General features: G+C 35.3%; 1 protein-coding gene and 1 long non-coding RNA gene across 2 annotated transcripts; both read left to right on the top strand.

Moving 5' to 3' along the window:
• The first annotated feature begins 9,341 nt into the window (after positions 1 to 9,341).
• On the top strand, positions 9,342 to 14,110 carry LOC131554336 (uncharacterized). The gene is made up of 3 exons (XR_009274380.1): positions 9,342 to 9,410; positions 9,724 to 9,778; positions 14,062 to 14,110. It is a non-coding gene; the product is annotated as an uncharacterized LOC131554336 (long non-coding RNA).
• A 3,184-nt stretch (positions 14,111 to 17,294) lies between these two features.
• Positions 17,295 to 21,790, top strand: LOC131554323 (tripartite motif-containing protein 16-like). Its single transcript, XM_058799590.1, has 6 exons — positions 17,295 to 18,011; positions 18,493 to 18,588; positions 18,669 to 18,902; positions 19,166 to 19,325; positions 19,466 to 19,513; positions 19,739 to 21,790. The coding sequence occupies exons 1-6, from the start codon at positions 17,442 to 17,444 to the stop codon at positions 20,260 to 20,262; spliced, it is 1,632 nt and encodes a 543-aa protein (XP_058655573.1). The 5' UTR covers positions 17,295 to 17,441; the 3' UTR covers positions 20,263 to 21,790.
• Positions 21,791 to 25,735: the final 3,945 nt, after the last annotated feature.

The following is a 25,735-nucleotide window of genomic DNA, read 5'->3' as shown; positions in this document are numbered from 1 at the left end:
CAAATCGGGTTCTAATAGCTGTGGGAGCCTCAGGAGGGCAAAACGTCACAGATTGGATAGGAGTTATCAGATGAGTGTAATCTGCACCAATGAGAACCAAAGGAGTCACTTTGTCAAGCTGCTGAAGGGGCAGTCTCTGCAAATGAGGATAACGGCGCTGAAGATATGTCACTGGATGAGAATGTTCGGACAAAGCAAGATGTTCAGCAGTGAAAGCATGACGTATGAGGAAGGGTTTCTCTGGACTGCATACAGGAGTTATAGTAAAACTGCTGCACCCTCAAGAGTTTTAACATCCGTACAGTTCTCAATCCTAAACCCTCTGGTTTACCCTCTGTTGCATAAACTACTCCTCAAGAACACTGAACAAGTCTTTTCTTGCAATAAACTTTGTATATATTAGGGTGTTCCCGACTAAGGATTTACATAGTGAAATTGGAATTTTCGAATCTTGCCGATAGTCGACTGATAGTCAAATCATATGTTTGGGGACGGGGGGCAAAATACATTACCAAGAGTCAAGTCAGACATTCGACAGTCATAATTACTGACCTTAACATAAATGTGTAACAGACGCCTTGCAGATACAAACGGATAAATAATGTTTTATGTTTTGATTAAAAGATAGTTAACATTAAACGTCAGCAAAACCCTAAGAATTCACAATTTTTTTTACAATAGTGCTCTCATTATAACTGCACACGCTGAAGATTTTTAAGCTGCACACGCTGAAGATGACCAGTAGAGTGAAGCATTTGATAACAGGTTTTTAATCAATGGGATTTAACGCATCATTTATCTCTTATAGAATATGCTTCGTTATTTATACAACATAATGTTAATATTATGACTTAGAGGCTATCTGCACGAAATGCCCTGAATGCACATGAACATGTCTGCATGGCTCTGAATGAACTTTTACTTCACACAACAACGTGCAGAAACACGGCAACTAAACTCTAAAATTCAAAGTGTTTTATTATAATAGTGTTCTCAATATACAGTGCCGTGAAAAGGTTTTTGCCCCCTTCCTGTTTTTTTAATTTTTTGCATATGTCACACTTAAAAGATTCAGATCATCAAACTAATTTTAATATTACACAAAGATAACCTGAGATTTCATTTATTAAGGAAAAAAAGCTGTCCAAACCTGCCTGGCACTACGTGAAAAAGTATCTCTAAACCTAATAACTGGTTGTGCCACCCTTTGCAGCAACAACTGCAATCAAGCGTTTGCGACAACTGGCAATGAGTCTTTCACATCGCTGTGGAGGAATTTTGTCCCACTCTTCTTTGCAGAATTGTTTTAATTCAGCCACATTGGAGGGTTTCGAGCATGAATGGACTGTTTAAGGTCATGCCACAGCATCTCAATTGGATTTAAGTCCAGACTTTGACTTGGCCGCTCCAAAACCTTTTTGTTTTTCTTGAGACATTCAGAGGTGGACTTACTGCTGTGTTTGGAATCATTGTCCTGCTGCATAACCCAAGTGCGCTTGAGCTTGAGATCACGAACTGATGGCCGGATATTCTCCTTCAGGATTTTCTGATAGAGAGCAGAATTCATGGTTCCATCAATTATGGCAAGTCATCCAGGTTCTGAAGCTGCAAAGCAGCCTCAGACCATCACACTACCACCACCATGTTTGACTGTTGGTATGATGTTCTTTTTATGAAATGCTGTGTTGGTTTTACGCCAGATGCAACGGGACACACACCTTCCAAAAAGTTCAACTTTTGTCGCATCAGTCCACAGAATGTGAGACGAGCCTTTGTGTTCTTTTTGGTCAGAATGGCTTTTGCCTTGTGTGACGCGTGTCCCAAGACCTCATCAGCGTCGCCCTGGAAACGGAGGAGGATCACCTGCACGCCATTAACGCGGGCTGGCCGTCCACACCTGAGCCCAATCAAGAGGCACAGATATAAGCCGACAGGAGGCTAAGATGGGTGAGACATGACTCCAGTAGCTGAATCGCTAACGTTCCTCTCCTTTTGTGACAGAGAGCAGCGTCTGACCGGCCAGCCCCGAGGCACCCTCACTGCACGGAAAGTGGCAGATCCTGGAGCACGAAGATCTCACACACGAGCACTACGGCACGATTACCACTCACAATAAACGCACCCTTTGGGGCATTTATTGACCTCCCTTGTCATGTGATTCTTCCACCCGTTACACTTGAAACTCTCCCATGGATGCCATTTTGCCCAGTCTCTTTCATGAACACTAACCGTAATTGAGGCAAGTGAAGCCTGCAGTTCTTTAGATGTTGTTCTGGGTTCTTTTGTGATCTCCTGGATGAGTTGTCATTGTGCTCTTGGAGTAATTTTGGTAGGCCGGCCGCTCCTGGGAAGGTTCACCACTGTTCCAAGTTTTCTCCATTTGTGGATAATGGCTCTGACCGTGGTTCGCTGGAGTCCCAAAGCCTTAGAAATGGCTTATTAACACTTTCCAGACTGATACATGTCAACTATTTTGTTTCTCATCAAAATCCAGTCTTTCACTCTGCCTGTGTCAGTTTGAGTCTTGTTAAAGATTTAAATCCCTGCTGCCAAGATGCTCATCTGTCAGTGACGGATTATGAAAAGTGAAACAAATCTATAGGGGTGGTTGGATTTATTCACACACGTTAAAATATTTAAAGCTTCTTTCTTTTCAGATTCTTATTTACAGCATTATTTTAATAGGCTGTATATTAACTTATTGGGAGAAAACCAGTAGTTCCATGTGAAATCAGACATTTGAGCACCCCCATATAGCTAAAATGGCATGATAATAACTCGCAAATATTCGACTGTGAGATTGGTAGTCAAATCAGGCTCCTCTTATCGAAGCATTTAACCTTTGACTATTCAGGGTCACCCCTAATCAACCTGATCTCACAGAATTCCGTGTAATGTTCACAGACTTAATTAACCCCGAATCTGTGGTGGCATCACGGAATCGCCGAAAATTCCGTGACTGTGCTCACAGAAGGCATCAGCCGTGGTCCATGCACGGATTCACTGGTTCAACACCAGCGCTGCATCGGACCACGTGAAAAGAGTGACGTAGCGTAGGTTAACTAAAGGAAGTAAATGAAAAATACAGTAATGACTGACATATCATTTAGTACAGAAACTACAAAATATATTTACTGAATTATTCTGTGATAAAAATGGGAAAAAGGTGTTCGTAGTAGCCTTTATAAACCAATCATAAAATTGTCATTAGGAAAACACTGAACAAAAATATTGTAGCCCCTTGCTGCAGCTAACCTTGCTTCCACAGGCTACACACAGCAATATAAACAACAGCTGTGCATGATCTCTTCACTCCGTTCTCATAAAATAATAATACTTCAATAATATACGTTTACAAGCACACCGCTCCGCTGAGAACTCTGATGTAAATATCAATGATATAAACCTACAAAATCCCCAACTTTTTGTAAATGGTCTTTCCTTTTTTGATAAACGTTTTAATAACAGTTTTATAAGAGACTCCTTTAATGTTGGATCCAATCCTCCATGTAAATCAAAATGGTTTAAACCTCATTGTATATCTTGGCACAGCATTTGGATGTTACCATATAAATATGTAATTTCTAATAAAGTAAAATTATTCACAGATGTTATCCTGTTAGTGCAACTGTTAGCAGATATATTCATAGTGTTTGTGATAAATGTACCTTTTGTAAAATATATGTTGAAGATATTGAACATTTATTTTTGTTTTGCCCTTTTTCTATTTAATTTTGGGTTGACTTTAAAGTAGACATAACAAAACTAAACAAAGCCCTTAATTTAGAACCTCATGATATTTTACTTTGTTTTCAAAACCCATCTTTTTCTGATAAACAAATTTACATTATCAATCTGTTAATTATCTTAGCAAAGTTTTATATTCATAAGTCAAAAGTAATTCAAAAGAAACCATCATATATTACATTTTGTAACACTGATCTTAAAATATACTTTGAAACCCTTTATGAGATCACCAAATAAGAAGCTTATAAAAACAATACAAATTCTAAAGCTTTTCAAAGTTATGTAACTGCCCTAATGTATGTATAATTTTTTTTATCCTTTTTTATTTTATTGTTTAATTGATATACTTGTATTAATTTTGTTTTGTTGTTTTTCTGTTTTGAATGCTTTTGAAATGTACAACACTGTAAAAAAAAAATCCGTAAAAATACAGTACAATATACCGTAATAATTTGAAGGAATTTTCCTTATTTAATTTTTACAGGTGTTTTTCCGTATTTTTTTAATTACGCTTTGCATTGTGGGAACAAGAAGCTCAGTCGATTATCGGCGCGAAAACAGTGCTAGAGCAGATGCCATTATTCACAGAGATAGTAAAAATGTCATTTTAAAGTCGGATTTCGGGTTTGAGGAACCGTTTTTACACTTCTGTGGTAAATTATATTTTGTTAAATGTAACAAACTGTACCGTTAACTTAGTTGCTGTCTTCCTTTGCCAAATGAATGTCGGACCCTTGTCAAAAAATCCTATTGGAATTTCAGTTTATCCTTTAGGATCTTATTGGATTCTTAGAATCCTATTGGACATTCCTATTGATTTTAATGGAATTTCACTTTGTCCTATAGGATTTTATTTGATCCTTATCCTATTGGACATTCTGATTTATTTTAATGGCATTTTAATTTTTCCTGTAGGATCTTTTATTGATTTGTATCATATTGGACATTGTGATTTTTAAATGGAAATTCACTTTGTCCTGTAAGATCTTACAGTGCCTTGCGAAAGTATTCATACCCTTTAATTTTTTTCACGTTTTATGTTGCTGCCTTATGTTAAACTGCTTTAAATTACTTTTTCCACATCAATCTACACTCCATACACTATAATGGTAAAGCAAAAAAAAAAAAAAAGGTTTTAACATCTTTGCAAATTTATTAAAAATAAAAACTTAAATGATTCCATTGCATAAGTACTCATACCCTTATCTGGGACAGTTGAAATATAGCTCAGGAGCATTCATATTGCTTGTAGGTGTTACTAGACTTTGAGTGAAGGTAACCTGTGTCAAATTCAATTGAATGGGTATGATTTGGAAAGGCACACACGTATTAATAAAAGGTCCAACAGCTGATATTAGAGCAAAAACCAAGCCCTGGGGTTAAAAGAGCAGTCTGTAGAGCTCAGAAACAGGTTTGTGCCAAGCCACACATCTGGGGAAGAGTTCAGAAAAAAATTCTGCTTCATTGAAGGTTCACAAAAGCATGTAGTCTCTGTTACCCTTAATGGAATAAGTTTGAAACAACCAGGACTCTTCCTAGAGCTGGCCTCCTGGCCAAACTGAGCAACTGATGGAGAAGGGCTTTGGTTAGAGTGGTGACGAAAAACCTGATGGTCACTCTATTTGAGCTCCATGATCATATGTGGAGACAGGAGAAATCTACAGAGGGACAAACATCACTGCAACACTCCACCGATCTGGGCTTTATGGCGGTGTGGCCAAACTCAGTCCTCTCCTCAGTGAAGACAAAAGAAAAAAAAAAGCACCTAAAGGACCCTCAGACTGTGAAAAATAATATTATCTGGTCTGATGAACCTCAATTCTAAGCATCATGTTTGAAGGAAACCATGCTCTGCTCATCACCTGCAGAGTACCGTCCCAAAAGTAAAGTGTGGTGGTAGCAGTCTCATGCTGTGGGTCTGTTTTTCAGCAGCAGGGACTGAGGGACTTGTCAGAATAGAAGAAAAGCTCAATGCACCAAAATATAGAGAAAACCCAGTCCAGAGCATTCAGAACCTCAGACGGGCAGAAGGTTCACCTTCCAACAGGACAGTGACCCTAAGCACACAGCAAGAGTCGCTTATAGACAGCTCTGTGAATGTCCTTGAGTGGCCCAACCACAGCCTGGGATTGAACCCAGTCAAATATTTCTGGAGAAACCTGAAAATGTGCGTCTGCTCCCATCCAACCTGACAGAGCTTGAGACATGAAGAGGTGAGGAGACAAATGGCAGATCATTTCCAAATGTTGATGAGCAAAGCTTGTCGCATCAAACAAAAAAGACTTGAGGCTGTAAAGGTACTTCAGCTAAATATTTAGTCAAGGGTATGAATACTTATGCAATGTACTTATTTGAGTTTTTTTTATTTTTAATTGTTGTGACAATTCGGTTTTTGCTTTGTCAATATGGTGTATGGAGTATATATTGATGTGTGTGTGTGGGGAGTAATTTAAAGCAGTTTAGCACAAGGCAGCAACATAAAAAAGGGGTATTAATACATTCTCAAGGCACTGTATTTGATTCTGTTAATTAATTACTTTTTAAAAGTAACACTGCATGTGTGTACTTGTAACCCTCAATAAAAATGCAGCCTATCTGAATACACACAAATATAACTGAAATTCATAATATTACAGTAAGGCAAAGATAATAAGTATGACATTTCATAATGTCTGAATAAGATAAAATGCATTACATGTTAGTAGGAATTCATAGAAACACAAACATCTATATATGGTATTGTCCTGACGCTTCCCCTTTAAGAAATCTGAGTGTAGTGCGCGTGCAACTGTAGCGCGCATACTTTGAACAGTAACGGTCAAAGAGGAGAAGAAGCTGAGAAATCAGTGATTAACGTTGTTTAACTTGTTAAAATGTATTTAAAGATGCTAAAAAGGAAGAAATAGTAATACTTATCTGATCTGCATCCTAAACGAACAGTTTTGGGTTAACAATATCTGTTGGTGAGTTGTTGAGCTGGTTTTATTGAATGTGATTAGCAAGGAGTCCGCCCTTACATAGCAAAAGATATTGTTTAACAACTGAAATTAATTAAATATTAATGTATGCTGTTTATAATAAAACGTCATTATATAAAACACTGGAGTAGTGAGTACAAAATGTATGTTCAGCCACCATTTTGAGCTGTTTTGAATAACGTTGTGCTTTACGGTTTTGTATAGCGCTATTTTAATTATTTGCATTGATGGATTAATAAGATGTTCTTATGGCCTGTTGTCCAGGTCAGGTTTTATGTTCCAGTTAAAAAGTTTGACATTGGACAACGATTCTCCCGTGATATGTGTGCTGTGTGTGCATGGAGAAGACATGCATGACAAGCCGGTGTCAGCTAGAGGACCTGCTGCGTTGCCTGGTAACCAATTGACCATATGCACAGAGCGCTCTTTTGAACTTCCGCATAGTTTTAGTTTATTTTATTCTTGCACAAGAGTAAAATAGATACAAATATACAGTGTATATATATATATATATATATATATATGTGTGTGTGTGTGTGTGTATATGTATATATATATATATATATATATATATATATATATATATATATATATGTATGTATATATATTATATGTATATATATATATATATATACACACACACATATATATATACACAATCCATATACTGTGCAGGGAGAGGCAGAAAACCCAAAGGGCTTATTTAGAGCCTCCACCTAAACAATGAAGAAACGAAACAAAAACAGACTTATAAAACTAAAAGAAAAACTTTGATTACAGTAATTAATTTATGTTAATGTAATTTATTTTATGTTTATGTACATAAAATAAATTTTTAAAAGACAAGATAGATTATTGCATTTAAAATGATTCTTTATACATCTTTTATAACAAGCCAGCTCGTAAACTTCCGGTAAAGCGGATTTAATGTTGTGGTTTATATAGGTAGAGACTCTTGAGACCCTTATAAACCTCTCCTGTCTTGTGCTTGTCAGAAATCGAGAAAAAAATATAAGTATAGCAAGTGCAGGAATCAAGTCTCATGTCATTTTATAAATAAATAAATATGCCCCGACACCAACAGCATATAAGGGAGAATTATTTAAACTAGTTAACTACAAATGAAATAAGTTCATTATTAATGGTATAACAATTAAATAATGCATTAAATATTTTGAAATATTTTTAGATTTAATTTAGTAACTACATTTATTAAGTTTTATCTTTAACTGTAAAAGCTGCAAAATATATTCAGTCAGCACAGACTTGTTACTGTTGTGGTTTTGCTACTCTAAATTTAGTCTGAATCACTTAATGCACAGCGATATTTTGACATTGGCTTGTCTTCCATTATCAATGTCAATCATAGCAATGAGTCCCTGAACAATTTAGCAGATTTACCCGCGTAATATTTAACACCTGCGTTTGTCATTCCTGAAATGGTATACGTGGACGTTTGGTCCTCTTGGATAAACAAAAATTTTCTTCAAATTGTGAATGGATTTTGTACAGAAACTAAGCAAAGGGTGCGCCTCTTAAAGCACAGTACAATTGACTGGAAATGACTGAGCTGGCTTATCTAAAACCAGGAAGTAATTGTGCATATGGTCAATTGACAGAGCATTAGTGATTGCTTTGAAATATATTGGATATAGTATTTTTCATACTTTCCCCGGTTTTCCCTTAACTGAATTGGTGTTTTTTTCTCTCTCTCTCTCTTTACATTAAACACAAACTGAACTTTATTACATTTATTGCATGAAATGAACAGTATTATACTAATTAAACTGATTTACGATATAAAATTCTACTTACTGTTTGATGTTTTATTGCTCTGTGTTGTGATGTGATTGTATTTGCTATTATTATTGTTATTGTTGTTGTTGTTGTTACAGTAAAGTGTTATTTTTTATATTCAACTTCTGGTCTCCTGGTATAAGCTTCATATCTTCCTCCCCAATTCTTTTAGAGTCTAGAACTGGTCTAGTGGCAATACTGTATGTATATGTATGTATGTGTGTGTGTGTGTGTGTGTGTGTGTGTGTGTGTGTCATCAATCAATTATCAGTGCCTTAGAATTTTTACATTACATTCTACATCAGGGTGAATTTAATCAAACTGCAAGTACAGTGTAAGTACTACAAATACAGTGGAAAAGTGCACCTTTAGAATATAAAAAAAAAATCCTATAGGATTAAAATCGGAATCCTATAGGAATCGTTCCAAAATACGATAGAAATTCCTATTGGAATCCTATACAATTGTCCTATTGGAATCCTATAGGATTTTTTGACAAGGGGAACCGTCGCATTTGACACTTTCAGCACACCGTCACATCTCACTCGACGTGGAGGTAAGTTACGTGTTACAGTGTGCTCACTTTCAGTTTTATCAATAAGTTTATTAACTTTTAATTGTTGTTGATGAGGTGTATTTGTTACTGCGCGTGCCGTAAAGCATCCGGCATGTTAACGTTACTGAGGTGATGTTAAGCAGCTAAATCTGAAGTGTCGTACAACTGTGTTTAGAGCGCTGTGTGCCTCCAACAGAAGCTGGCAGAGCAATTGTCAAGAAAAGAAGATACCATTACGACTTTTTTTATTCTTTAAAATAGATTATACGACTAGGTGAAGATCTGACATCGCGGAATTCTTCAAGGATAACGCAACTTTTCTGCCAAACGAGGTAGGTTTAGACATTTTATTGTTACACACACACACGAGAAGTTTGTTCGGTAACGTTACTGGCACGCTGTCGGTGAACGCGCACGCTTCAGACACGCGTCAGGAGCGCATCGAGTTCTCTCGCACTTACACGGACAAAAGCACACGACATTGTCAAAATGACCATTTTTGGCTAGTGACAGTTTTAAATAAGTTAAAATGTCTTGACTGATGTAAAGTTGGGATGTGTCAGATGCGTCGATGTGAGTCATGTTTTAAAGGGACAGCAGTTCATGACATTCATTGTGTTTCTTTGTTTTCTTTTCTAATGACAGGTCGTAATTGCTGCTGTGTTGTGCATCCCAAGTACCCCCTGCATTCTTATCAAGGGTTTGTATTCTGTTTTATTTATTAACACTACAGTTTTATTTATGGAAGCATATGGGGAGCAAAATTCAATTTGAAATGCAAAATGGCAATGTATTTCTGTATTTAAATTTTCCCATACATCTGTGCAATATTTAGTGCAAAATGAAAATTCAATTATATAATTTACGTTTGCCATTTCCTACACTAGCTTTAATATGCAAAATAAAATCATATTTTAACGCTTTATAAGTTGCAAAATGAAAATGTATTACACAAATTGATTAGATATGTTTAATATGTGCAAGCCAAGACTGTAGTAAAATTATAATTTAATTGCTGTTTTTCCTAAATGCATTTAGACTTCGGGGTTAGGACACTTGGGGTTGCATTTTCATCATACCGCATGATAATTGTAGCAAAATGCACTGAGAATTTGAGGATGCATTCTGAGCCAAAGGTGCAACAAAAGGGTAGCAAAATGCTGATTTAAATGTCTTTTGTTTTTCTTAAATGCATTGACACTTACATATAAGACATGTTTCAATTGCATTTAATTTAATACCTTGCTATGAATTTAAAGTCAATGTGGATTTGAAAATGCATTTGAAAATGCAACACGCCCCTGACCTGTCAATCGTTAGGTGGGGCTCAGCAACAGGACGCACAATAGGTCAATATTCATCGTCAACCAAACGCTTTCCACATTGACTTATTCATTGCAGGGTATTAAATTAAAATGTTATTGAAATGTCTTACATGTAAGTGTCAATGCATTTAAGAAAAATGAAAGACATTTAAATCAGCATTTTGCTACCCTTTTGCTGCACCTTTGGCTCAGAATGCATCCTCAAGTTCTCAGTGCATTTTGCTACAATTATCCTGCGGTATTATGATGGAAATGCAATCCCAAGTGTCCTTAAGTCTAAATGCATTTAGGAAAAACAGCATTTAAATGATAATTTTACTACAGTCTTGGCTTGGACATGTTAAACACATCTAATTAATTTGGGTAAGAATTTCTTGTTTTAATTAACTTAATATTGTGAATAAATAACTTATAAAGTGTTAAAATATGTTTTTAATTTGCATATTAAAACTAGTGCAGAAAATGGCAAATGTAAATTATATAACTGAATTTTCATTTTGCACTAAAATTTGGACACATGTATGGCAAAATGTAAATAAAAATACAGAACTACATTGCCATTTTGTGTATTTCAAATTGAATTTTGCTACCCATATGCTTCCATTTTTATTTACCTTTAGGGTTGTTCAATCAGTCCCTCCAGGATTTCACGATTTTTTTGTGTGATTTTTGCGATCAAAATGACTGATTTTGTGGTGGTAATTTCCATAAATTTGCGATATTATTATTTTTTTATTTTATTTTATTTTTTTAATTATGATATCACATTTACCAGATTAACTCAAGTGAAGTCACCTTTATTTATATAGTGCTTTTAACAATACAGATTGTGTCAAAGCAGCTTTACAGTATCAAATAGGAAAATAGTGTGTCAGTAGTGCAGAAGGACAATAGTAAACACTCAATTTTCAGTTAAAGGTATTTCATTACTGAATTCAGTGATGTCATCATCCAGCTCAGTACAGTTCTAATAGTATTTGTGCAATCATGTAGACGATATCGCTGGAAATTCAGTGTCCCCATAGGGATTTTGAACCAGCTGGAGTTTATTAAACGTGCAGATTATGTATTGTGTTAGATGCACAATATTCACAAATGACAAACAAAATGCATAAAGCTGGTTTATTTTGGTCTCTTAGTCAATTCTGAAACATTTTAACTTTTAAAACAACCTTAGGACCCTTTTTCCACCTTACCTATGTAAACATTAAAAAATAAGTATTGTAGCTGTACATACTGCTTGTAAATCCAATTCATACATTTGGTATGGTCTCTTAATAAAATCTGATATATTGATATATCAGAATTTAATATAGATATATAGAAAGGGAAAAAATTTAATAATTAAAAAACACTGCGTCGTCAGTGTTGGTATTGTATCAGACTTTACTGATCAGTGTGCACTTAATGCACTTAACATTATATGAAATTCAAGTTCAAATGGAGTTAACAAAGTTTTTGACCAGTGAATGACGGAGATGGAGTGTCATAGAACGGCTGTAACTGTTATCTGAGGCAGCAAGTGCATCGCAATATGCTTTCATCAACTTTTACAGGTTATATGACGTTTATTGTAGCTAGATGGGCGCTTAGTTTTTCTTGTTGTTTAATACACTTGGTCAGAATCTCAAATTAAGCGCTTATGCACAGGATATTTAAAACGTACATTGTACATCTAGACGGCAAATAACCTACTTCTTCTCCGCTCTTCAAGCACACAAAAACATAGCCTTTACAGACGTAGTGTTTGAGTAAAGAAAACGCTGTACTATTCAAACATCAGTTATTTATTTGGTAACACTTTACAATAAGGTTCATTAGTTAACTACATTAGTTAACATGAACTAATAATGAACTGCACTTATACAGCGTTTATTAATCTTTGTTAATGTTAATTTCAACATTTAATACATTATTAAAATCTTGTTAACATTAGGTAATGCACTGTGAACTAACATGAACTAATAATGAACTGCACTTATACAGCGTTTATTAATCTTTGTTAATGTTAATTTCAACATTTAATACATTATTAAAATCTTGTTAACATTAGGTAATGCACTGTGAACTAACATGAACTAATAATGAACTGCACTTATACAGCGTTTATTAATCTTTGTTAATGTTAATTTCAACATTTAATACATTATTAAAATCTTGTTAACATTAGGTAATGCACTGTGAACTAACATGAACTAATAATGAACTGCACTTATACAGCGTTTATTAATCTTTGTTAATGTTAATTTCAACATTTAATACATTATTAAAATCTTGTTAACATTAGGTAATGCACTGTGAACTAACATGAACTAATAATGAACTGCACTTATACAGCGTTTATTAATCTTTGTTAATGTTAATTTCAACATTTAATACATTATTAAAATCTTGTTAACATTAGGTAATGCACTGTGAACTAACATGAACTAATAATGAACTGCACTTATACAGCGTTTATTAATCTTTGTTAATGTTAATTTCAACATTTAATACATTATTAAAATCTTGTTAACATTAGGTAATGCACTGTGAACTAACATGAACTAATAATGAACTGCACTTATACAGCGTTTATTAATCTTTGTTAATGTTAATTTCAACATTTAATACATTATTAAAATCTTGTTAACATTAGGTAATGCACTGTGAACTAACATGAACTAATAATGAACTGCACTTATACAGCGTTTATTAATCTTTGTTAATGTTAATTTCAACATTTAATACATTATTAAAATCTTGTTAACATTAGGTAATGCACTGTGAACTAACATGAACTAATAATGAACTGCACTTATACAGCGTTTATTAATCTTTGTTAATGTTAATTTCAACATTTAATACATTATTAAAATCTTGTTAACATTAGGTAATGCACTGTGAACTAACATGAACTAATAATGAACTGCACTTATACAGCGTTTATTAATCTTTGTTAATGTTAATTTCAACATTTAATACATTATTAAAATCTTGTTAACATTAGGTAATGCACTGTGAACTAACATGAACTAACAATGAAAATCTGTATTTTTATTAACTAACCTTAGCGAAGATTAGTAAATACAGTAACAAATGTATTGCTCATGGTTAGTTCGTGTTAGTTAATACATTAACTAATGTTTAACTAATGAACCTTATTGTAAAGTGTTACCATTTATTTACCCTTTCATTGCTAAAAAGCCGAGATCTGTCTCCTCCAGGCTGTGCGCGGCGCGGCAATCTGAATGGAGGCGGGTGAAGTTACGAGGTCTCGCTGAGAGCTTGATGATCCCGGCGTTACGAAGTTTTACACGTGAACAACATCTGAATCCACGTAACGTAAAATAATTAAGTTACATGATTATAATTTTATGTTATGTGGTCTTTTATTATTTTTTTTGCGATTATTTTGCAGTTAAATGACGAATTATGCAGGATCACAAAAAAATGCGACATTTTGCTTATTTTGCATTGTATTCAGCGATCGCGGAATCGCGAAAAACTGGAGGGACTGTTCAATACTGACAAACATTAGTAATTGAGTCGTTTATTCAGTTGACTTTATTGAAGTTGTTTGTGTAGGAAAAATTTAATCAATGTTTGGAGTGGCTTTCTGAATTTACAATGTGTTGTTTATAATTTCTTATTTTTTTATTGTTATTGGTGATTCCAGATTGCTGTCATTCAAGAACTTATAATTTCCTCCCCCATTGTGGCTGAGCTACACGTTCTCTTCATTTTATTTTAAACATAAAACATCCAGAGGAGATGGCACCTACGTTGGAATTCATACAAATGTAAGGAACATATGTAATGAAACTGCGTATAAAGCATTTTGTGTTGCTGTTTAGTTGAAAATAATCAAAGGGGTTAGTTCAGTCAAAAATGAAAATTGTGTCATTAATTACTCGCCCTCATGCCGTTCCAAACCCATAAGACCTTCGTTCATCTTTGCAACACACATTATGATATTTTTGATGAAGTCTGAGAGCTTTCTGGCTCTCCATAGACAGCAAGGGTCCTTACACAGTCAAGGCACAGAAGTGTAGTATAAGGACATCGTTAAAACAGTCCATCTGCCATCAGTGGTTCAATCTGAACTTTATGAAGTGATGAGAATACTTTTTGTACGCAAAGAAAATAAAAACAACTTTATTCAAGTCGTTATTTAACAAAAACAGCGTATTCATGTGATGCGGCTGACACAGAACAGCGTACGCAGTTTGCGTTCAGCGGATATTCTCCAAAATGGTGCTACTGTGACGCAGATGCGACGAATTGTTGAATAAAGTCGTTATTTTTATTTTCTTTGTGTACAAAAAGTATTCTCATCACTTCATAAAGTTCAGATTGAACCACTGATGGCAGATGGACTATTTTGACGATGCTTTTCATATTTTTCTGGGCCAAAATATCTTTAATTGTGTTCTGAAGACGAACGAAGCTTTTACGGGTTTGGAACGACATTGGGGGGGGGGGGGGGACTTGATAATTCAATCTCAACCTGTTCTGCACGTTACTCTGTACTTCACTTTCATTTCTAGTCTTCCTGTGAAGAAATCCTGAACGAGGGTCGACGGTTCAGATGAAGGGAACCTACGCTTCCAAGACTCATGTATGAACAACTTCGAGAATCCATGGACAATTTGAGCTTTTTTCAAATCTCAACATGGAACTTGGACTGAACATGCAGCAAAAGGAAAAAAAAACAAAATAAGTAATTTCCTCAAGCTGGCACATGGCAAGAGATACTAAAAGCACACAAACACTTGGAGCCCTGCTCTTAATTTAGATTGTATAGTTCTCTTAGTTTCCCATTGAAATGTCAGGCATGAGTGCATGAATCTTTGTTCTTTATTTTCTAATGATGTACAAGAGAGTTTTTTTTTTGTTGTTTTTTTTTGCAGTACCATGTCAGTTGTAGATGACAGAATTGAATTTTTTTGATGTGAACTGTCCTTTTAAATAACATTTCACTTTACTATTGACTAGAAGACTGTAGCAATTGTTATTAACGACAGCCCTGTCTTTGTATAAATGTTTTCCCGTGTATCTGAAAATGTTTTGAATCTTGACTGTTTCACAGTGAAGTTTATCTTTGTGACCACTATTTGGTGCAACACCAATATTGTACAAGTAGCTGCTCATGTTTTCTTTTTTCTGCCTGGTGCCGTTTAAAACTAAAACACAGTTAAATTAATTGATGTAATAATATTTTTGTCTTCACCTGTTTAAGGCAAATAAAAGCTACTGAACGCACTTTTAAGAATGTTTACATGAGGTAAAAATAAACCATGTTCAATTTGTATACAGGGGCGTAAATTTCATCTGACAGTAGGGGGGGACAATAAACGTAAAATTTCTCAAGAGCAATTTTTGAAGGGGACACAAATAATACAGCCAAAATTGTACTTGCAAGGATAGATATGTGTACACAGCATGGAGACCGTGTTTAAATATGAGTTCATGGTTCACCACGCGGTCATATTATAATTATTATTTTGCGTCATCCATAGTATTTTAGGTTTCGTCTCTTTCGCATTAATTCAACCGCATTAAACCCACTGATCTGCCACTTAACATCATAGTGAACCAAACCCAACACATAGGTCTACAATATTAGCCTAATATCAGTTCACACACAGGCTTATCGCCATGTTAGTTGTAGTGGGTGACAAGCTACGATATTAAGCTTGTCAAACTTATAATCGCTCATAGAAAATACATCAGATGTCATAATTTTTTTGTCATGACTAATTTATTAATGATCCAGCATCATCTGTATTAAAGAGAAAGAATCATTTCACGCGATGTTTAAAGAGAATAAAACAGCCTTGACAGCCTACTTACACATAACTAACTTGCTCTCTCTCACCGGACTCGTGTGTGTATCGGTAAAGAAGGAAAGCAGGCAGTGGACCAAACCACTGTGAGGAAAGGGAGGGGGGAATCAAAACATTTCTGAACTTAAAACGTTTTTTTTGCGTTTATTTTGTTTTACTAATCACACAATTATTTTAAGTATATGTCCATTATATTATTTTCAATACACAGAGTCACTTGTAATGATATTTTTAGGGGGGACAAGCCTCAGATAGGGGGGGTCCTGTCCCCCCCGTCCCCCCCGGGATTTACGCCTATGTTTGTATATATTGTGCTGGATTTATTTGCTATTAAAGATGGGCCTATGCTATAATTTTTTTAGAAATTTCTGCGAAACGGATTGTCCGTTTATGGTACAGATGAAAATGTAAATCTACAGAATTTTCCTTTTTAATGTGGAAGGAAATGTCCGTAAATTTAACAGAAAATGTCCTGGTAATTTTCTGCCAGTACATTATCCGTTTTTTTACGGAATTTTTTTTTTTTACAGTGAACATTGCCCTATGTTTGTCTTGTTCTATTGTGTAATACACTGAATAAAAAAAATATATATATATATATATATATATATATATATATATATATATATATTCTTTAAACACTATTTCGGTAAAATTTCGGTGCTTTATAATTATGGCAGAAATAATTATTTTATAATTATTAAATCATTATTTACGTTGATTAGCCCCATAAAACCTGCCTTTGTTTTTATTTTGGGGGTCGTTTGTGATGATACATTCATATATTAATTCTTCAAATCATTAATTTTACCAGGGTGAATATGCCGAGGTAAAGGTTGCTGCGCGACCAGTTTGAAAGTTCTGTGCGGCTGTCACTAGAGGCAGAAATGCGACAGTCGTGTGCAGAGGAAAGGTGTGATATGTAAATAACTGCTAACCTTTCTTGAAATGTTTTTAATTTATTTATTTTCTTTCAGAAATATTTTATAATACATAAGCCATTTGTTGCTTTGGTTGTGCTAGCAGTCCATCAGCACCAGTTCAGTGTCTGTATGAGGCTGACATCTAGTGGACATTTCTATTATCCGGGAATTTACAGACACGCCTGTTGTTCCCGTCTCTCAGACACAGAACCAGGAAGAATCAGAGAAACCGAAACTTAAGTGCTGTTGTCCTGTTGCAACTTTATATCAGCCTCACATGCAGGAAAATGGCAGAAGCCCGTATTTCAGTGGAGCAGTTCTTGTGTCCGGTGTGTCTGGATCTCCTGAAGGATCCAGTGACCATCCAGTGTGGACACAGTTACTGTAAGAGCTGTATTACAGACTGCTGGGATCAGGAGGATGAGAAGAGAGTCTACAGCTGCCCTCAGTGCAGACAGACCTTCAGTCCAAGACCTGCTTTATTTAAGAACGTGGTGTTTGCTGAAATGCTGGAGAAACTGAAGAAGACTAATCTTCAAAGTGTGGTTCCTGCTGGAGCTGGAGATGTTCAGTGTGACGTCTGTACTGGAAGAAAACACAAAGCTGTCAAGTCCTGTCTGGTGTGTCTGAACTCTTACTGTCAGAATCACCTCGAACAACATGAGAGTTTGTTTAAAGGAAAGAGACACAATCTGACTGAAGCCACTGGACGACTGCAGGAGATGATCTGCCAGAAACATGAGAAGCTCCTCGAGGTTTTCTGTCGCACTGATCAGAAATGTATATGTGTGCTGTGTATGGATGAACATCAAAACCACGACACTGTATCAGCTGCAGCACAGAGGACAGAGAAAGAGGTATTTAACAGACACTAAAGAAATTATGCAGCAGCAGAAATGAACAGCGGCTGCTAGAAGAGTTTTACTGAGTTTGCTGAAAATGCACCATAAACCTTTATCAACACAATCTTTCATAAAATAGGCTTTGATTAATCAATATAAAATAATGGAGTTCTCTGTCAAAACACAGTACAATATATAGCCCTACTTGTCAGTCAAAATACAAGTTAAATGCAGTAACAGACAATTTCTGTTCAGTAAATCTAAATTCACATGATTTTCATCCTTTTGTTCATTTATTTTCTGTGTAGAGCCGCAGCTTAATTATGCAGAACACAGAAACACTGTCAGTGTGAAGCTCCGAGTCTGTGTCTGTTTCACTTTTATACTTACACTCGCTGTGCCTCATGCTTCATGTTACTTCATGTACACTGGTGGTAAATGTTTAATAATCTCTTCTCGAGGTTTAATCTGCAGATGTTTTCTGTTTGTCCTGCAGAAGCAGCTGAAGGAGACGCAGAAGACGTTCCAGCAGAGAATCCAGCAGAGAGAGAAAGATCTCCAGCAGCTGAGAGAGGCTGTGGAGTCTCAGAAGGTGAGTCTGGAGAAGAAGAGAAGTTTGTCTCAGTCTCAGTTCAGACTCACTGAAGCCTGAATCACTGTGTGTCCTAACAGCGCTCTGCACAGACAGCAGTGGAGGACAGTGAGAGGATCTTTACTGAGCTCATCCGCTCCATTGAGAGAAGCCGCTCTGAGCTGATACGGCTGATCAGAGATCAGGAAAAGCAAGCAGTGAGTCGAGCTGAAGGACGACTGGAGCGACTGGAGCAGGAGATCAATGATCTGAGGAGGAGAGACGCTGAGCTGGAGCAGCTTTCACACACACAGGATCACATCCAGTTCCTGCAGGTAACACACATCTAGAAGAACAGGGTCATAGTGGACTTGAGCAGATCCTGCTGTGACACCAGACTCACAGAGAAACATTTCATGAGTGTGTTATTATATAATCATCAGTCAGACTCTCATCTGGTCATCTTCTTTTGAAAGAAACGAATGGTTTTCAGCTGTGGAAATCTTGTTCAAATGGGTCTCATGTCAGAACTGTTCTTTCACTTGTATAAGCGGTGTCTCTGTGTGGAGCTGATGAGTTTGATTTGTGTTTTCTGTAGAGTTTCCAGTCTCTCTCAGCTCCTCCTGAATCTACAGACGTAAATGATGATCTCTTCAGTTCTCTCGTCTCTTCTGATGATCTGAGAGAATCTGTTCATCAGCTGACAGACAAACTGGAGGATTTCTGCAAAGAGCAGCTCAAGAAGATCTCAGACAGAGGTAAAGTCCTGGAGATTCATCTGCTCTCAGAAACCAGTCCATCATCATCTCATATCATGGAGAACATCATATTAGAAATGTGTTAGGAATGGATGCAGGATGATGAGAATCACACTGTTCATGTCTGTTGATTTCCACAGTCACATTCACCAACATTGTTCCCAGGACCAGGAACCACTTCCTACAATGTAAGTCAATAAGAAAACCAGCAGAAAAACTCACTGAGTGTGTTCATGTTCTTCTGTAGAAGCTGGAAGAAGAGTTTATAATTGATGATGTAAATGATGATTAGCACAGATATCTGGTCATCTGTACTGAGACACTGATGATACACTGAACATGAAGAGTTCAGATACATGAAAAGATCAAACAGATTCATAATTCCTGATTCTGATGTGTTTTATCTCCATCAGATTCCCATCAGCTCACTCTGGATCTGAACACAGTGAATAAACTCCTCCGTCTGTCTGAGAGAAACAGAGTGATTACATTCACTTTCACAGATCAGCCGTATCCTCATCATCCAGACAGATTTGATGTGTATCCTCAGGTGTTGTGTAGAGAGAGTGTGTGTGGACGCTGTTACTGGGAGCTGGAGTGGAGAGGAGATTATGGTGTGGAGATATCAGTGTCATATAAGAGCATCAGCAGGAAGGGATCAGGTAAAGAGTGTGTGTTTGGATCTAATGATCAGTCCTGGAGTTTGCGCTGCTCTTCCTCCAGATGCTCATTCAGTCACAATAACATACAGACTGATCTCTCTGTGAAGTCCATCATCAGTAGAATAGGAGTGTTTGTGGATCACGGAGCAGGAACTCTGTCCTTCTACAGCGTCTCTGACACAATGAGCCTCATCCACACAGTCCAGACCACATTCACTCAGCCGCTCTATCCTGGGTTTAGAGTTGGTTCTGGATCATCAGTGAAACTGTGTTGATGAATCAGAATAGACTGATGAGAGATTCTACCCATAATGCTTTGAGCTGCATGATATTTTAATATAAATGTTTTAATGGTTTAATGTTTAGGCTAAATTTAAATTTTTCTGTGATCAAAGCTGACTTTACTAATCCAGTCTTCAGTGTCACATGATTTGCTGTTTAATTATTTTCATTATTATTTGTGCTCAGTTATTAATAATGGTTCTTATTATTATCAATACTGAAAACTGTTTTTGTTTCCTAATATTTTTGTGTAAACTGTGACACTAACTTTTTTAGGATTATTTGTTGAATACAAAGTTAAAGAACAGCATTTTATATATATATACATAATTTGTAAAACGTATATATTTACTGTCACTTAAATCAATTGAATGCAACCTTTTTGAATAAAAGTATTGTTTTTAAAAATAGTTTTTTTTTAAAAACTTACTCCAGACTGAATGGTTTTATATCACATTTTCCACAATAATACGAAGCAGGACAAATGTTTTCAACACTGATAATAATAATAAATGTTTCTTGAGCTGCAAATCAGCATATTAGAATAATTTCTGAAGGATCATGTGACGCTGAAAACCAGAGTAATTATCTCTGTGCCAAAAGTCCAGGGCCACTTTTTAGCCCCAGTCCACCCCTGCTGAGATGTTATAGAGTCACGATTAATCACATCCAAAATGAAAGTTTTTGTTTATATAAGATATGTAATATATAATATATGTGTGTACTGTGTGTATTTATTATGTACATATAAAGACACACATACAGCATATATTTTGAAAATATTTATAGTATTTACATGTATATATTTATATTATATGTAAATATATTTAATATATAAACATAACATATTTTTCTTATATATATGCATGTGTGCACACAATTATTTACACAGTAGCACATTCAGTGAATCAAGCCATAGAGCTTTTGCAGGACTCTTTTCAATCATTGCAGCTGTCATTGTCCAACTTAAAATTGGTTTTAAACTCAAAAAACAAAACAAAATGTATGCTCTTAACTCGTTGTCGCATTGAAACAGATCAAACTACTTTAACTTTACAAGGGGAATATATTGAAAAAGAGTAAATTGTTACAAATAATTGGGTATATGGTTGGATGAAAAACTGGGATTTTATGTACTTGCTTCAGAAGGAAATGTTTTACACGTGCAATTATAGCATTATATCTACTGCTAAACTTCTTTTAATGTTTCCAAGAGTATACAAGAGTTTGGCAAAACTGCCTTCTGTTTTGTTCGCTCATTATTATCATGTTAGAATAATTATAATATAGAGTGTTATAATGCTGGAAACTCTCCCCTCTTTAAAAACAAATAATAAAAAAAAAAAGACTAATTTAAAGGAAACGTACTTGCTTTAAGTAATTTTTTGATTTGTTACTACATGAGTGCAGGGCAAAATTGTTGTTTTATGTGTTTGTAATTTGCTTTATTGTGAAACTTTTTGTGCTGCAACTTTGGCCAGGACTTCCTGGAAGAAGAGATTGTGCATCCCAGTGGGACTATCCTGATAAAATAAAGGATAAATAAAAAATAAAAAAAGTAAGAAATCAGTGAATCTCAGCTGCTTTTACTTCAGGACCCAGATTTTAAATGGTTTATCTAATTCCAATATGATGCATGTAGAATCAATGAATCAATTTTAAATAAATAAAGCAACAAGTTTTCTGCAAATAAGGGCATGTCACCAACCTATCCATGTTGCCTATAGTGTCAGATGAATTTTGCGACAAAATACCACATTAATGCTAAAAAAAAATAAAAGATAAAAGAATATTATCAAAGTACTTGCACACCTGTTGTATTTCAGCTGTGATCTGTGCCGCACATCAATCCCAGAGAGAAAATGGTTCTTCACCAACAGGCCGATCTCCTTCAGGAAGAACATTGTTGTTTATCAGCTATCAGTCAGGATTTTGATTTGTGTGTATTTTCTATGTTGTCTAATTCACTTTGTTAATCAACCTTCCTCATTTGTCTGATGGCTTCTATTCCTGGACCAGTTGAATTCAAGATATTCAGAGTTATTATTAAACCTGAATCTTCGTCCGATGGGGATTTTGAGTCCCAACTCGTCACATATTGAAGCTTGGTCGTCGCTTTTTGATGCTCAAGGTACCCCTTAGCGTCATTTTTCGACTTGCAGGGTCCTCCGTTGTTGTAAATAGGAAACCCTTAGCGTCAATACGCCGACGCCATACTGGGAATTTTATCGTCATAATTAAATTATATATTGGGTAATAACATTGCCGTTATTGCATATATGTTGGGGTGTGATTTTTCAATGTAAACAGCCACAACAGTTTTATTTATATTACATTATTTACACATTCATGAGCACATAACCCAACCCCTGCCCCTAAACCTACCATTTGTCAATAAAACACAAGATATAACAGGCAGATACAACTACTGTCATAATTTATTCAAAAATATTAATATTCCAAGTCTTCCGAGGCAAAACGATTGATTTGTGAGAGGAATAGACGCGATCGCCGTTAAGCTCATCCTCTATGCTGCAGGCTGTGCGCGAATTCAAAAAATGCAGCCAGAAGAAGCCTTACGTCAGCCTTGGTTGTGAAATACTATTGGCTCTTGTGTGTCTCGTGACCGATTGTGTCATGCTGCGGGTCGGGACGGGAGTATGCTTTTGAATGAGATGTGAGCACGTTAACAGAGCGGGATCATTTTCAGCGATTAAAACCTTGTGTTTTGCTCTCTTCTTCTCTTAAAGACTTCGTATGTCTTCAGACTTGGAATGCAACAAGACTTGCTTGTAATGCTTTTATACTGCTTGTTTATGGTCAGTTTTTGCAGTAAACACCTGTGACTGCACTTATATTTTCCTGTTACGTGTTTTATGTTGTTCAGAAGTGGGTAGGTTTAGGGTAGGGGTGGGGTTAGGTGCTCCAATAAAAGTATAAATTTATGTAAAATTATTTCTATTTTTTACAAATGCATGCAAACCATTAAACTAAGACAAACAACGGAGGAGAACGTGTTGTCATTTTCCATAAGCATCTTGACATGACGCATAAAGCAAGCAATTCAAAGCAATGGAGTATGGCGTTCGGATAGGTTCTTTATTATTACGCTGTAACATGCACTCGTCTCACTGAACGTCTCACTGACGTCTTAATTTTTTTATTTTTTTCTATTTAATCCATTGAATTTAAGACGCAGACGAGGCGTAGACGTCACGTAGATGTCAGGTAAGTCACGTGTGGCAGTGAAGTGTCGAGCCAGACGTCACGCGTGATTCACGTGTGGCTGTGAAGTTTAATATTTTTTTCGCTAACACGTACCATAACACGCTGCTCACACGGCTCAGTGCAGTGTGTGAACGAATGCACAATTTACTTGCTCTTCATTCACTCCTCTCAATGAACGTGACATCTGCGCCTGACCTTTTTTTTTTCTTCAGTTTTTAGTGCATCTGTTTCCCCGGCTAACTTGTACAATATACATTAATCGTGTGCATATTAAATATAAATATATTAATATAATAATAATAATTTAGACATATTTTTAGACATTTATTTTTATTACACTATTTGTAAAAGTATAAAGTGCAAGTGATCTATTCTGTAAGGCAAGAGTACAGTCATTCCCTGCATTAAAGAGACATTTGATGTATAAATGTATTTGTCGGCTGGATGACTCGCATAATAATATTATAATGTTGTTGTCATCTAGGCTTACTAATGTGCGATATCAGTCCTCTATGAGGACATATTGGTATAACTGTCTTTTTTAATGTGTATTGTTTTGGGTTGTATTGTGTGTTTCTTGCTAATGGACCTTGAGTCTGGAAATAAAGTTGAAATAAATATAACGGTAACATAAAACGTCTATAACATATAAATAGCATATGTCTCCGAAAGGAATCCTTTAGTGAAGTTTGTGTTGCTTATAGGTATTCATGTCGTTTTTTTTTTTTTTCGTTTTTAAGAAACATTAGAAATAATGTTAAATTGATACAACTTCTATATTTTTAATAATAATCTGCCAGGATTTTGTCAATCAATCCTTTAAAAATATCACAGAAAAACTTTAAGGAGCACAATTGTTTCCGTTGACAGTATACATTGAAGGATCATGTGACACAGAAGACTGGAGTAATGATGCTTTGCATCACAGAAATAAGTATATTAAAATAGAAAACCATTATTTTAAATGGTAATAATATTTCACAATAACCAGACCCGCCCTTCAATTAATAAATAGCCTAAATAAATAAAATCTTATATAAATATGATTCACCTATTTCTAAGGTAAAAGCTTATTTTACGATGATCAGTGAATTATGTTTACCAAACAAGCAAAGAAGAATTAAATATAGGGGTGTGCGATATAGACAAAAATGATATGTCGGATTTTATCCATAACGATAATCAGACTATATGTGAATGCACACGACACAAATAAAAGTAGACCGTTCCGAATGATGTATTACTCTTACCTTTATAAGCAAAAAGTATGGCATATTTTAAGCTGTTTCTACTGTAAGAAAAAAAAAGCAAGTGATCGTGCTGGCGCCTCCATGTCCTGCAGAGCTTCAGCTTCCACTCTCCGCACAAACTGCTGATATGCGTCGAACAGCGCACATAGGTTAAACATTTAAACAAGTAACATTGTGATATGCTTGAACTGTTTTATAGATTTTATTTTAGGCTAGTCGTGATGACTTTAGAAGGCTAAATTGATCAAACATAAGCTTTTATCATCTTACTGTCTGCCACTTTGTCGTTAATGTACAAAATAAATAAATAAAAAACCTTACATTTAACGAACAAAAAAATTCTCAAAAACGTTTTTCTAAACATAATAATTTTTTCATTACTTACAAAACTGAACTGTTTTAATAACAGCTGTATACGCTGTTTTGGGAGAAGGGGAAATATAGAGGCTAATATAGATCTCTTCGATAGTAAGTGTGTATTAACAAACTAATTTATAAATAATTTAAACGTATAGCTACAGGAGATTATCAGCGCTATTTTCTGAGAGATGTTGAACCCTCAGTAAGAGATAAATCTTTTACCTTTTATCTTACAGTTGCTCCAAAGGTTAAGGAGACACATTACATAATTATGTTTAGGATTTACCCTGTTAGTGATTTTATGCAGAAAATATTTAAATTTTAAGTGGACCCATGTGTTTTTTGTTATTCTTTTCCTGAAACACTTTATCATCTATTCTTTTACTGAGATGTTACTTCTAAATTCTGGTTTGATATTCATAGTTGGTTATCATTAAAAATGTAAACAATTCCTCCATTTGTTTTGCAGGATATATTTTCTTTAATGTGATTTAAATTCTCTTTTTTAAATGTTGTCAACTTTGTTTTATTTTTGGATAAAATATCATATTCATACATGCAAATGAAAAAAAAAAAAAAAAAAAAAAAAAAAAAAGGTAATCCGTCCTTTGTTTCAGAGCTTTAAGTA

This window comes from Onychostoma macrolepis, chromosome 02 (genome assembly GCF_012432095.1).
Source record: "Onychostoma macrolepis isolate SWU-2019 chromosome 02, ASM1243209v1, whole genome shotgun sequence".
Classification (NCBI taxonomy): domain Eukaryota; kingdom Metazoa; phylum Chordata; class Actinopteri; order Cypriniformes; family Cyprinidae; genus Onychostoma; species Onychostoma macrolepis.
This window is presented reverse-complemented; position numbering and strand designations above follow the sequence as displayed.